Source organism: Nannospalax galili, unplaced genomic scaffold, assembly GCF_000622305.1.
Source record: "Nannospalax galili isolate Female #2095 unplaced genomic scaffold, S.galili_v1.0 scaffold880, whole genome shotgun sequence".
Lineage (NCBI taxonomy): Eukaryota > Metazoa > Chordata > Mammalia > Rodentia > Spalacidae > Nannospalax > Nannospalax galili.
In genome coordinates, this window is record NW_008345873.1 from 342287 (window position 1) to 357239 (window position 14953).

A 14953-nucleotide genomic window follows, 5' to 3' on the forward strand; every position below is an offset into this window, starting at 1 on the left:
TCCCTGGAACTGGAGTTACGGATAGTTGTTAGCTGCCATGTGGGTGCTGGGATTTGAACCTGGGTCTTCTTCAAGAACAGTGTTCTTAACTGCTGAGCCATCTCTCCAGCCCCCAATGTAACATAATTTTTAAAAGATTCTGCTCATTGGAGACAATTCTGAATTTTGAAGATCACAGAAACTCAAATTCTTCCAGACTTTTTATTAAGTGATCTGAAATATTTTTCTTAACTTACCAACAGTGTGTCTCCAACTTCCCCATAAAGTAAAGGTCCCAAGATTCCTGATTCCTGCTGAGTAGGTTCACGAGTCTTAAATGTTTCATCTGTATACGCCACAAATCTAACTTTTTTATATTTTCTACCAATCCTGTGAGGGCCATTGCTCAGATATTGGCTTTTATAACTTCTGTATGAGAGGCAAAAAGATGAGGGGTTGAGATAGAAAATTTTAGGTAGACAAAAATCCAACTTTAGTATGATTTCATCAAAGCAAGGACAAAAATATAAGTAGTCTGATGCTTACCTATGCTAGTGTCTAAATATTCTAATACCTGCTGTAGTTCAGATCTTGAATGTCCCCGGAATGCACATGTGCTAAAGCGTTGGTCACCAGAGTATAGAGCTATGGGGAGGTGCTGGAACCTTTAGAAGTTGGAGCCTAGTAGGAAGAACTAAAGTCACTGGGGGAATGCTCCTTAAGGGGATATTGGAACCTCAGGTACTTTCACCCCAACTCTTTGTTTCCTACCTTACCATTTGATTCCACACCTATGCTAACTCTTAAATAGTGCTTAAGGATTTTTTTAGTTGCACAAAGGAGACAAATCTTTTGAGTATAGAGGCGAGTAGTACTGAGTTCAAAGATGTTTACCCATCATCATCCAAAATGGGAACTGAAGGAGCATAGTCCCAGTCTTCTTCCTCAGCAGCAATATAATGTATCCAAGTTTTGGGATACTTCTTGGCAACTGAGCGGATCTGGATAAAAGGAGAGTTGTCACCATCAAATGTGAATACATCCATCTCAGAATCAAGATCATCGTCATAATCTTCCATTTCTTTGTTGCTTTTCCTCTGCAGTTTGGGTTCCTCTGGGCAGCTATCTACTTTCACATAAGCTTCCATGCCACCTGCAGTCAGACAGTCCCAAACAATGTCAGACTCCCACAATACTTTCTTGCCTTCACTTTTATGACTTCATCTTCTCTTATCAGGATTTAAAGATTCTCTTCTAGGTATCTCCCTTTCTATCTTGGTACCTCTTAAGTCATTCTCTTATCTAGATTTCTTCTTATGTGAATTATATAATACTTGCTGATTTTTTCCTCTGGTTTCTCCACTTCTCATTTTTCTTTTAATCCAACTGTCTTCTATACATAGTTGACCCTTTTCCTAAATTCATTAATATAACAGGATATATGAATAGATGTGGCTATTTCTTTTCCAAAGTTCATTAATATAGGATACATATGACTATTTCTCTTTTGGAACTGTTTATTTTTACATGTCTCTTTGTGTGTGTGTGTGTGTGTGCGTGCGCATGCATGATGTGAGCGTGCACGTGCACATGTGCCATGGTACTTGAGTGAAGATCAGAAAACAACTTTGTGGAGTCAGTTTTCTTCTTTTACCTTCATGTGGGTTCCAGGGATCAAACTCAGGTCATCAGGCTTACATGGCTGAGCCATCTTGCTGTCCCTGGAACTGGTTTTGAGCCCATTATCAATTCTTTAAAATAAAGTCTTCAGAGTCCTTGCATTCTTTTTTTCTGGTGTGCTGTTTGTAAATCAATGATTTGTATAATAATATAATGGAATAAATATAGGAATCATTGGGTAACTGTGGTAGTGAGAAGCTCATGACTCATATGTATGAAAATGCCATAATGAAGCCCATTAATTTCTCTGCTAACTTTAAAATTAGTTAAAATTTAGTGTATAATAAAATTTTTGGATTAAAATGAAGGATTTTTTATGAGGTTCAATTAGACAAATAATTTTTCTGAAAAATGAGGATTTAAATTAGTGGAGACAAATTGTTAAAAGTGGAAAACAAAATATAAACTTCGCTCACGTTGATCAGACTTCAACTTGACAATAACTAATGTATGTACCAGTGAAAGACCTATTCATCTGTACCTGTAGGATTTTATTTTGTTAAAATCCCACAAATATGTAGCAGATGAGGAAAAGAAGTATCTATTTTTAATTACTACAGAAGAGTATAAGATAGTCACTCAGCAGATTAAGGCATCCTTAAATGGCCATAATAAAGAGTTATTAGGTTGATCCAATATTAAGAATTAACAAAGCTAATACAGAAGAAGGAAAATAGAGGTGAAAGTATGATCCAATCTGAATTTACACAACTGCTATCTACAAATGAAATCATATGAACAGGCACTGAAATTGTAGATACAAATGTCCCAGCCTGTTCACAGTATCTTTGACCCTTTGCAAAACCTCATCAAGTAGTCCTTGAAAGCATCATCCCCTAGATGCCTTATGAAAATGTCTTTTCATTTACAATTGGTAGCTGCTCAACCCATTGTGTTGAGGCCTAGTTAATGGCATTAGGCCATGAAACCAATGACGTACTGTCCTTTTCCCCACCTCATTCATCCCTAAACTGTCTCCAATCACAGACAACTAAAAACTCACAATACTAACAATAAAGTCCTTTTACACTTAGGGTAAAAATTTACACTGAGAGATTTCAGCTGAAGTCTAATATACTCCTAATTCTATAATGGCACCTTCTAGAACACATTATATTCTTTTTTTGAAAAACGAACTTTAAAAAATATTTATTATTTTTATTTTATGTGTATGCGTGTATTGCCTGCATGTAGGTAAGTGCACCTGTGTTGTGCAATGCCCACGGAGGTCATTAGAGGCTGTCGGATCCCCTGGGACTGGAGTTACGGACAGTTGTTAGCTGCCATGTGGGTGCTGGGATTCGAACCTGGGTCTTCTGTAAGAACAACCAGTGTTCTTAACCACTGAACCATCTCTCCAGCCCCCCACATTATATTCTTGTATGTTGTCCAACAAATTTCATTAAAATTATAACTGGATCTTTTGCAATAATCATTTTTAAGATCCAAGACAGTACCATGTTGGTGGGAAGAGATATGGCAAGATAGAAGAAACTGTCCAAGATTCATGAAGTATGTCTGAGCAGTAAGGAAAGTTATTGGTGATATCTCCAAGGAGGCCTGACGATGGTTCCTCACGAGAAATGTGTGACCTTCAAGGAATACTGAGTGCACTTCAGGGGTGGTGCCCATTCCAATGACATGCCAGTATATTGATTTTCTGTGGCATCCAATTAGACCTGTAAAATAGGAATGCGAGAGCTATGGCTAAGAAATAGAGAGCTTGAAATTGAAAGCACTTTCTAGGATAGTATGGACAAAATGACCCTACAAATTTTATTGTTACCTTAACTTATATACAAGCTTACCAAAGAAGTTAATTGGGGTACTATCAAACCAACAGCTCGTGCCAAGGTCACTGATAAATCCAATGAACTTATTTCTTTAACTGTAGTACATATTTAGTGGTGTCTAGGGCCTTCCATTTCTGAAAATGCTTTTTATTCTTCCATCAAGGCTGATTCATAGTTTTGCTATAAATTTTAGTTTGAAAATAATCTTTCCTTTGGATCTTTTCTTAAAGATACTGCTCACCTATATCATCAGTCTAATTCATTTTCCTTCATATATGATCAGTTTTTCCCAGGACAAGTTTTAAGAATCTTGTCTTTGCGCTCTAAAAAAGTCACAATGATAATTTTCTGTGGAGTTCTATTTTTGTTTATGCTAATGAATAATTTATTTATGAATATTTATACCTCTTATTTCTCAGCATTTTTGTTTTGCTGTTTCTTTGATTTTTAGGTTAATTTTCTTTTTGTTGTATTCTATGGTTTGTATTTTGATAATCATAGCTCTAGTTTTTATGAGCATGTTTTTCTTCTGATTATTTTTTCTCTTTTGAGATTGTTATTTTCTTTGATTATCTGTGCACATTGCTTTCATGTTTCTGGCTCCTCTTAAACAATCCTGATTTTTTACTCATACTTAAGCAAAAGGAAAGAGAAATCTGGCCTTCATGTTCAGGCAGTTGAAAGAGGAATCTGCTATACTATATTTTAAGAACACTAGAGGACAGAATTCAGTGGGCTCTCAACTGGGGTACAGAACTGTCTGAGAACTGCAGAAAAAAGCTATGAATCTGAAATCCAAAATCTCTAAGGATTGTTGAATAGTCCTGTAAATACCTGGCAGAGACCTGTTTACATATCCATTGACTGTGTGCATTTTAGGCCAGGCTCCAGTGGATGCAGAATCAGTAGCCTGTGTGAAGGAGTCCTTTGTTTCGGAGTGCCAGCTCTTCCCTGATGAGAAAGAAGGCCAAAATAAGGTCATCTAAGCTCTGTTCTCGAATGACACTCCCTTTCCGTTTCTTCAACCTCCCCTTTGGGACACAGACTATACATATTCTGAATTTGTATCAGCAGAGAAGGTACAGACTCAGAGTCACTGAAAAGAAAATTACATTTTTAAGTTGAATCTATTTGTTCGTAACAGTAGGTGGGAAAAATAATGGCAAATGATAACTAAGGGAAGGGAGAGTATTGGTTAGGTTGAGCCATGAGAATTTCCTCATGCTTGTTAGATGATATGTTTAAAAGGCTGTCGGTCTTCACCTTGCCATAATTGCTTCATCTCATTTTGTAAGAACGAAACCCAAGAAACCTGAATGCTTCCAAACCTGCTCTCCAAAATTAACAGGAGCTAAAGCACTGGAAATTAGTTCTTCTGTTTTAGCAATAATGGAGTGTGAAAACATAAAACCAGAGACTAGTCAGGATAAAGATGACGGGGAGTCAAGTGCGAAGATGGCAGTGCAAATGGATAAGAAGGTAGAGAATTATGAACTTGGTCTGCCACACAGAGTTCTAAATTACTTAAGTGAAATCAACTCTTACAACCAGCTTATGAGAAAATACTATTATTTCAATTTTAGATGTAAAGAAAACAAAGCAGAGAGGTAACTGACCAAATGTTGTACACTTTGCAAGAGATAATGATTAAAAGAAGATATTTAGGGGCCAGTGAGATAGCTCAAATGAGTAAAAGTCCCACCACCAAACCTGATGATCTGAATTCCATCCCTGGGAGCTACATGGTAGAAGGAAAGAACTGACTACCATAAGTTGTTCTCGGACCTTCATATGAGCATGGTGGCGTAGATACCTTCCCTACAGTCACTCACAATAAATAACTAAAATGTAATAAAACATTTAAAAGAAGATATTTAGGAAGTAGAACCAAAGGTATTGGTCACTTAAAACCAATTGCTCTATTGTCTTACCTACTAGTCGCCTGAACAGCAATATAGTTCGTAATCTTCCTATAATCAACTACCCCTTCTGAATAGAAGCAGCTCACATTCTGAAATACTAATGTATTTGTAATATATTTAACCTCTTTCAGGAATCAGAATTTCAGATTGAAGATCACTAACCTTCATCGAATACAGCAAAAAGTAGTACAAATTGGTGCAACATCTGTGTCCTTTCTTTGGACAGACTCCCTAAAAAAGAAGTAAAAGCTTTTCGCTTAGATTTAAAATGCTATTACAGAATACCACCACAAGGAAGAGCCATTTCTTTATTAACTGTGTGAGAGACAAAAATGTAGTCCTTGGTCTATTAACTTTGCTACATCCTAAATTAGTGTTTTTAAAACTATCTGAAGTAAATAGTTATTTATTTAAATTTCCAATTTGTTCTAGATCATTGCTTTTGTGAAACACAATAAAAATGAATTGCTAGAAATGGATTAAAAGACATAAATACAACCTGAATAAACACACACACACACACATCCCACAAAAGAAAATTATAACAGTAAGTATTGTTAATGAAAATGTATATATGGGCAATTAATGTAGGGATCTTTCATTGCTCTAATAACCTTTTATACTTATGCAATTGCAGATAAGCAAAGAGTTGAGTAAAATTCAAAATATGGAACTCACATTTTAAACATAAAACAATATGTAAAACTTTAAAAAATTGTGCATATGTGTTTGTGTGAGTGTGTGTGCACATATTTGTGTATGGACAAAGGATACATTGCTGCGCCTGGCTTTTTATGTGGGTCCCCCCATGCTTGTGCAGAAGCACTTTACCAAGTGAGCCATCTCCCCATGGCCAATATTTAAAGATATTTATTTATTTATTTATTTATTTATTCATTTCACGTGTATGAGTTTTTGCTCGCATGTATATAAGTATGTAAGTTTTTGCCTACATGTATATAAATTCATCCATGATGTGCAGTGTCCACAGATGCCAGAAGAGGGTGTCAGATCCTCAGAAGTGGAGTTAAGGATGGTCGCTAGCACTGGGTGCTGGTAACTGAAGCCATCACCTAACTCACTAACCCCCCAATATTTAAAGTTTTTTGAAAAAAGTTTTGTTGTCGTGCTTTTGAGACAGGGTTTTCCTGTAGCCCCAGGTGGCCTTAGAACTCCCTATACAGGCCAAACTGGCCTCAGTCTCACAGAGATCCGCCTGTCTGTGTTTCCCAAGTGCTGGGATTAGAGGCATGAACTACCATACCTAGCATTTGTAGTGGTATAAATGAGTTTGCTTCATACTTTAACCTTCAAATTGTTACCTGTCTTAACTTTGTATTTTCTTATTTTATTGGGAAATTTTGCTTGCAGGCTTATGTTGAATAGGAACAGTTTTCTTTATAATTGTAAATTCTCCTTAAAAAATCTTTCTCTAACCATTAATGTTCAAAAACCAAAAATTGGGGCCTGGAGAGATGGCTCAGTGGTTAAGAACACTGACTATTCTTGCAGAAGATCCAGGTTCATATCCCAGCACCCACATGGCAGCTAACAACCATTGTCCGTAACTCCAGTTCCAGGGGATCCGACAGCCTCTTCTGTCCTCCGCGGGCATTGCATGACATGAGTGCACTTACCTGCATGCAGGCAATGCATGCATACACATAAAATAAAAACAATAAATAATTTTTTTAAGTTAAAAAAATTGACTTGGACAGGGAACGAAAAAATGAGTTGCTACTCATGTTAGGATAAGACACATGAATAAAGACAGCTGTAAAGTTAACACAACTTCTCTCAAAGACATTGTACAAACTCATTGAATAACCCTTTCTTTGTGTTACCTTGCAAAACTATTCTCCTAGTCTGTAGCTTGTTTTTTCATTCTCTTAGAAGTACCTTTAACTTGTTTCCCCGCCTTCATCTTCCCTCTCCTATTGAAATCTTTCTTCCCAACAAGTCTCCCTCCTACTTCATACCTTATTTTTTGGTGTGACTTTTTTTTTTATCCCTTTTAATTGAATTTTTGTGAATTTCACATATCCTATTTTGATCATATTTGCTTCCTTCCCCTACCTGCAAACTCCCACCTTACTTGGTATGACTTTTGATGGACTTTAGGTGTTCTTTTCAGGGCTCTCTCCTAGCCCCTGGTTAATGGAGAGTTTCTGCCATGTTTCCTCAAAGTTTTATGGCATTACATTTTACATTTTAGACTGCTAATCCATTTTGTTAATCTTTGTATAAGGAGTGTGGCTTAGGTTAAGGTGCATTTTTGCATATGCATGTTCAATTATTCCAAAACCTTCTATAGACGAGATTACTCTTCATCCACTGACTGAATTTTATACCCCATCAGTTGGGCGTATTTTTGCCGGTCTACTGTTCTCTTTATCCTGTTTTATGGACCTATGAGAAATGTGTCATGATTTTTTTCAGGTGTGTAATAAGTTGTAAAATTGAGTAGGGTGATTCAACTTTATTTTTTGCAGCATATGCTTGGCCAATTTAGCAACGGACTTTCTGTAGAAAATTTAGAGTGAATTTGTGTACATCAACCAAAATCATGCTTGAAGTTTGATTGCATGTATACATCGGTAAGAATAACACATTATTGTTTTTTTGAATCATCAAATTGGAGAGTTATACAGCAATAGATGATTAGAACAAAAAACAATTTCAATGAAACTGACTTTTGTACAAAAAGGAATTAAAAACAAATCATATAAAGTTTGCTTCCTTAGGTCAGTTTATATTATTAAGCTGTAAATTAAAAATAGACGAACAAAGTCAGATGTGGTGGCACATGCCTTTAATCCCAGAACTCTGGAGACAGAGGCAGATGGATCTCTGTGAGTTCAAGGCAAGCCTCGTTTACATAGTTATTTTCAGGTCAGTTGGGGATATGTAGTGAGATGCCATCTCAAAACAAACAAACAAACAAACAAACAAAAACCCCCACCACAACATAACAAACAAAAAACAAAAAACTCAAATCCCCAAATAATCCCCAACCCCTCAATAGACAGACAAACTTAACATTTTCTTTGTAGTAACAAGTTATAAATATGGGTAAATGCCTATTTTTCTCAGATTTTTGTACACATTTGGCTGACAAGTTAAGCAGGTGAACCAGTCAATGTGCCACTGACCACACACACGTTTAACTCCATGAAACTTTCAAGAAAACAGAGCTTTCAAAAAGCAAAGGATAGCAGACACACTGATTTGAGGTGGAAGGCAGCAATTCTTTGGAAACAGAGACATAATTCAAAGTCTAGGATGTTTCTGAGCCCAGTTTAGTGTTCATTGAGGTTACGTAGAATGACTATCTGTTCAAAAACTGGGTTATTCTCCTTTCCATGGACATAATTCCAAGGGGAAAGAAGCCTTTTTCTGAGCAAAGAATTCAAAGGGTCACTATTATCAATATATTCTGCTAGTTTTGCCCTGTTTCATCCCAATTCCATTTTTTCTTATACTTACCTTCTTTACATACCAGCAGAGCCCCAATGAGACCTGAATTCATATCTTTCACCAGATCCACATGAGATAGATATGAATAGGTGAGACATGGAGGATCTGAGGTCATTGGACCATTCTCTCTCAGGACTTCCCAAACATAGGTATGACTCTCGCCAGGAAAAACTTTATCATCTTCCTTCTCCCTTTGGCTTGTCTCATCATCATATTCAACTCCTAAAGCAAGAAGGGAAAACATTGTTCTTTCTGTGTATACTGTCTAGTCATAGAAACATACTGAGCTCGTAATTGCCAATGGATTCTACATAAAAAATAGATTTCTTGGGGCCAGCTGGGGCTATAGGGAGACCCTGTCTCAAAAAGACAAAAAGAAAGAGACTTCTGGGACTTCTAGCATTTAGAAAGCTTTCATCATAGAGAAATGATAAAATGTTCTATAGCCATATCACCCTGAATGTGCCTGATCTCATCTGATCTCAGAAGAAATGATAAAATATTCAAGGAAATAGATATATTTAACTCACTTTAAACATTACACAATATACACATGCATTAAAACATCATATACTACACCATTAATATGTACAGGTTTATGTACATTATGCACATTAGTATGTACAGGTTAGTATGTACAATTTTATATTTTTGGGTGTTAGATAAAATAACTTCAATTTTTAAGATACACTGTATAAAAACATTGCACTGTACCTCCAAAATTTATGTAATTGCTCTTTATCAACAAAATTCTCTTTAAATTAAAAAATAAACTTTTTAGGACTGGGGAGGTAGTTCATTCAGTAAAGTGTTTGCAAGCACAAAGACCCCAGTTCCATCCCCCAAATCTGTATTTTTAAAAAAAAGCCAAGCATGGTGGCATATGCTTGTAATTTCAGCACTGAAGACACAGAGCTGGGCAGATCCCTAGAGCTTGCTAGCCAGCAAACCTACCGTACCAGTTTCAGGCCAGCTTAGGTTGACCTAGAACTTGTAGTGATCCTCCTCACTCAGCCTTCTGAGTGCTGAGATTAGAGGTGTGCACCATCAAGCCTTGCTTTATTAGTAATGCTTTGGGATTTTTCCTCTAGTACTGAGAATGAAACCAGAAGCCTGGAACATACCAGTGAAGTGCTGTACCACTGACCTATATCCTAGCTCCCAGAAGAAGTAATTTTTTTTTTTTTTTTTTTTGAGACAGAGCCTCACTATGTAACCCTGGCTGACCTGGAACTCACTAGGTAGACCAGGCTGGACTGGAACTCACAGAGATCCACCTGCCTCTGCCTCTTGAATGCTGGGATTAAAGGCATGTGGCACCATGCCTGGCAGAAGAAGTAATTCTAACGAGTGAGAAACATACGTAATTTTAGGAAGAAAAAGTAAATGGGGCTAGGAAAACAATAAATGCAGACGGTGAACCTATCTTGAAATATTTATATTCTAGCAACTTTGGGAGACACAAATAATGTTCAGTTAGGCCTTCAAAATATTTGAAGTAATTTACATTTTTGAATGAGCATCAATAATTTCACTGTATTATAACATCCTGTGAAGCATTAAAGCTTGTCTTGGTGCTTTGCTTTTCTCTGACTGGCATGCCAGCACACATAGAGCATGGTTATAATCACTGGCCAATCAGACTGTTTTTTGCTTCTTTCTGTTTTGACTTTTCTGACTTTTATCATCTCTGGTAGTGGCATTTACAAATTTAGAAGAAATGGGTATGATAATGTTTTTTTCTCCCCTCCTTCTTGCCCATCTCCCCAACCACAGCCTAAGAATATTCATGTGCTTCTCAAGAACCACAAGTGTCATTCTTGACCCTTTTCTGAATTTGCAGCCTCTATGTGAGCTATGGGAAATGTTTTGTGCTCTAGGCTGCTTACATGAATATTCAGATCATGTCCATTTGTAGCAAACAGGTTATTGTGACACAGGTGAACAAGTTTGGAGATCTGAAAATCTAGGGAGATTACTATCAAAGAGTACTGAGGAGATCCTTCTCCCAGACCTTTATGATTTGGAACACCTGAAATAAGTCAGGATATTCAGCCCACCTGTTCACATTGTAGACCTGACATCAGAGACCATGAATGCTGGAGACCTCCAAGTAAAGATTGCTTTGCTGCTTCAATTTTTGCCTTTCTTGGGAACAACTTAGAGAAGCCTATGTTTGTGAAACTGTCTTTCTTGTGGATCAGGATACTTTCCTAGGTGGATAAAGTGAGGCTGATGCTCCTCTACCCTTTGTAACTCTTCCATATCACTTAATATCAAGAAGTACAGTGCAATATGTTTCCTTTTAACTATCATTATCTATAGGAACAAGGCAAACCTTGAGTTTTCAGTGGCTATCTTTGTCACTGTTTTAGAGAAATCTGCCCAAGAATGAAACCAAAAAGAAGGAATATAGGGCAGAAATCATGAGGAAAAAATCATGCTGACAGCATCATTGGAATTCTTGGACTCAGCCATACCCAGTTGACTCCATGGAACTTTCAAGTTGCATGAACAAAATTCAACATTATCTGTATGAATCCTTGGACGGTATTATAGTGGTTTAGGGCAGAAGTTTTGGAGTTGAATGGGCCTAACTGTGGACCTCATGCCACCACTTGCTAGCATATAGCCTTGAAGTCAACACACATAATTATTGCTGCTATTGTTATTAAATTTTAGTACTTCTGTATAAAAGAGAACAATGTATACAGTTCTTGTGTGACACTGTTATAGTTTAGATATGTCCCTCAAAGTTTCTTGTGTTGGAGACTTGGTTCCAATGTAGCAGAATTGAGACATTTAAGAAGTAGAATGTTGGGGCTGGAGAGATGGCTCAGCAGTTAAGAACACTGACTGTTCTTGTAGAAGACCCGGGTTTGAATCCCAGCACCCACATGACAGCTAACAACTGTCTGTAACTCCAGTTCCAGGGGATCTGATGGCCTCTTCTGTCCTCTGTGGGCATTACATGACACGGGTGCACTTGCCTACATGCAGGCAATACACAAATACATATAAAATAAAAATAATTAAAAAATATTTTAAAAAAGAAGTAGGATGTTAATCAGCCTTATGTTATAGTAATGAAAGATCTGTGACATGCTGGGTGTGGTGGCATACAACTTTAATCCAAAGGCTTGGGACACAGAAGCAGGCAGATCTTTATGAGTTCAAGGCCAGCCTGGTCTACATAGTGAGTTTTAGGTCATCTGGGGCTACACAGTGAGACCTGTGACAACTAACTTAAAAGAGGAAAGGTTAATTTTGGTTATGAATTTTCAGATGTTTCAGACCATGGTTATTTATAATACTATCTTCCATGAAGCCCTCACTACAGTTGATGCTGGATCCATGCTCTTGGAACTCAGAAGTATGAGCTAAATAGTTCTCTTATTTTACAAATTATCCATCCAAGTATTTTGTTATAACAATCTAAAATGAACTAAGATAGGCCCTATTACAAAGAGTATGGACCTCACTTATCTATCACTAGAATAACAGGACAATAGGATGGAATTTGACTTACCCTCAGAAGCTTTCCAGTAGGATACACCAACAGCATGAAGGCTGACAGGATGAGAAGCCATGTTCTTAAGTGTAATGACCACAGTGTCATGAACCTCAGCCCAAATGATAGGACCCGTCAGACCTGCAAGAATGAGATACCCCTCAAAGGTTACTTGGCGGATAGCATACCAGAAAGCCTGTCATTACAAAAGTGAGGGTCAAAGTCACAGTAGAAAAGCATGCCACTATGATTACTGATGAACAGCACTTAATGTTTGCCACTAACCCCAGTTCAGCCTCAGGTGTGTTTTGAGGATATGTTTCTGGTAGTTAATTTAACGAACTCATTAATTCAACTATCTAGGAGAAAAACATTAAAATCAAACAAAACAAATGCAGAAGTCCTGAGGCTTAGTTGAATAATATGGCTGAATTAAAGCAAATTAGCAATAGAGTAATAGAAAATAATGTTATAGAGGTATACAAGGAGCATAATATGTAGGACCCTAAGGGGGGAGGGAAGGAGAGAGGGAGGGAAGGAGGGAGGGAGAGAAATCAGAGGTGACTCCTATGACTTTAGATTATGACAAATGGGTGCTTAGTCCATAACACAGAAAATCAAGAGGAAATTAACAGTCATAATCTGAGGATATTTTTATAAGATTCTTATAAATGGCTCATTGAATGCACTGGAGTCAGTGACATGAAAGCATGAAATACCTTTATTTTTCCTAGATGACCACAGTTTTAAATTGCATTCTGTGGAATTTCTCTTTCTTGTACTTGACCAATCTAAAATCTTTTCTAGTAACCTTTAGATAATGACAGTAACGTTTTTTAAGTGCTGACAAGTTCAGTCCAGTCTAATGTCAAACTTTGATGTCCTCTAGCTCCCTTTACCCTCCTGCTAAGTTCTGACAGGCTCAGAAATATTCAGTGAGTAAAAGTACTTTTTGTTGGCATCTCCATATATTTTCTGCCTTCCTCTCTTAATCCTCCTCTTCAAGTGGCCTTCTTTTATATAGGCTTTAGATGATTCATGTACCAGGGGTTGCAGAACCAGTTTAAAAAAATTCTTAATAAATGACTGATACCTCTCTTTGTAATATGAGAGTACATGTCTCCTACAATTCTCAGCCACAAGTCTAAGACACATGATGGTGGTGTTGCTCAGTGGGAGAGCACTTGCCTAACATATGCAAGGCCCTGGGCTGGATCTTTTGCATTGAAGAAAAACACCTTGGGGCTGGAGAGATGGCTCAACAGTTAAGAGCACTGACTGCTCTTGCAGAGGCCCTGGGTTCGAGTCCTAGCACCCACATGGCGGCTATGAACTGTCCTTAACTCCAGTTCCAGGGGAATCCGAAGCCCTCTTCTGACCTCCAAGGTATTGCATGACATGGGTGCACTCACTTACATGCAGGCAATACACTCATACACATAAAATAAATATAATAAATAAAATATTTTTTAAAAATCTTAATACAGGAAATATCCCATCTTAAGCTCTTGTTATATGCTTATTTGACCTCTAAGAGGAGGTAAGCAGTTGGCATTTAGGGAAAGGTTCTAAATTAAAGATACAAACTGGGGGTTAGTAGGATATAAATATTTTAAAGCTATAAAACTGTATAAGATAAAGCTGGATTGAAGAGAGAAAGAAAAGAAAATAATCCCAGCAGGACCAAGCTTGTGGAAGCCACATAGAAGACAGAAAATCTAGCCAGTGTATTTCTCTGAAGATAGCAGTTAAGGACACCTGGTTAAAAAACATACTTTTTGGAAGTCACCCACTAACTTAGAGTGCAGTCTTAGATTAGGGATCTTGGCTAGGAAATGTGGTACCCAATATCACAATTAACATCCAATATTGTTTTCATTACCCATCCAGGGTGGCCTGGGCTTGGCAGTGTTGAAAAGGTGGTTCGTATACTCTACAAACACCGTCTTTTTGTACACATTAGACATGTTGAATGGGAAAGGTGTTGGTATTCTAGGATGAAATCTGTATGAAAAAATAAAAGGTCATTCATTTTGAAGGGTTTTATTTTATCTTACTTCAAAAGCCATTTGGAAACAAACATTATTTTTTTCATCTCACTCTCCTTTAGAATCTTCAATGCAACTTAGAACTTATACACAAATTCTGAAACTGCTTCTTTCATTTCCCCATAGTCATTGATCCAGAGCATCCCCTCCCCAAACAATAATTTCCTGCATGCAAAACAAAGAAGACAAATGAAGAAAATTCTGGCATTCAATTTTTTTTTGAGACAAGGTCTCGCTGTAGCCACAACTGGCCTGGAAGTTGCTACATAGACCAGGCTGGTCTCAATCTCACAAAAATCTGCCTACCTCTGCCTCTTGAGTGCTCAGATCGAAGACATGTATCACCATGTCCAGTTAATAAAAATATTTAAAAAAGAAGATGCTATAAAATCAGGATCAGCTTTTGCTCAAGTGTTTACTTTGTCATGCAGGACTTTCATCCATTGAAAGCTATAAAATCACCTAAAGAAGACCAGAAACTGTCAGTATTTGAACAATGTTGGTTGGAAATAGTTTTAGTCTGATTTGCTTTGGGCAATTCAC

The 14953-nt window shown here is 37.2% G+C and overlaps 1 protein-coding gene across 1 annotated transcript in view; it reads right to left on the reverse strand.

The window, feature by feature from the left end:
• F8 (coagulation factor VIII) overlaps positions 1-14953 on the reverse strand; it is a 111070-nt gene that overhangs the window by 84224 nt on the left and 11893 nt on the right. Inside the window, exons 2-9 of the mRNA XM_008842039.3 lie at positions 14245-14366; positions 12381-12503; positions 8861-9073; positions 5537-5605; positions 4287-4403; positions 3117-3338; positions 874-1132; positions 237-408 (exon numbers count right to left, since the gene is read on the reverse strand). Coding sequence (XP_008840261.1) covers positions 237-408; positions 874-1132; positions 3117-3338; positions 4287-4403; positions 5537-5605; positions 8861-9073; positions 12381-12503; positions 14245-14366 — 1297 coding nt within the window. The remainder of the gene's footprint in view (positions 1-236; positions 409-873; positions 1133-3116; positions 3339-4286; positions 4404-5536; positions 5606-8860; positions 9074-12380; positions 12504-14244; positions 14367-14953) is intronic.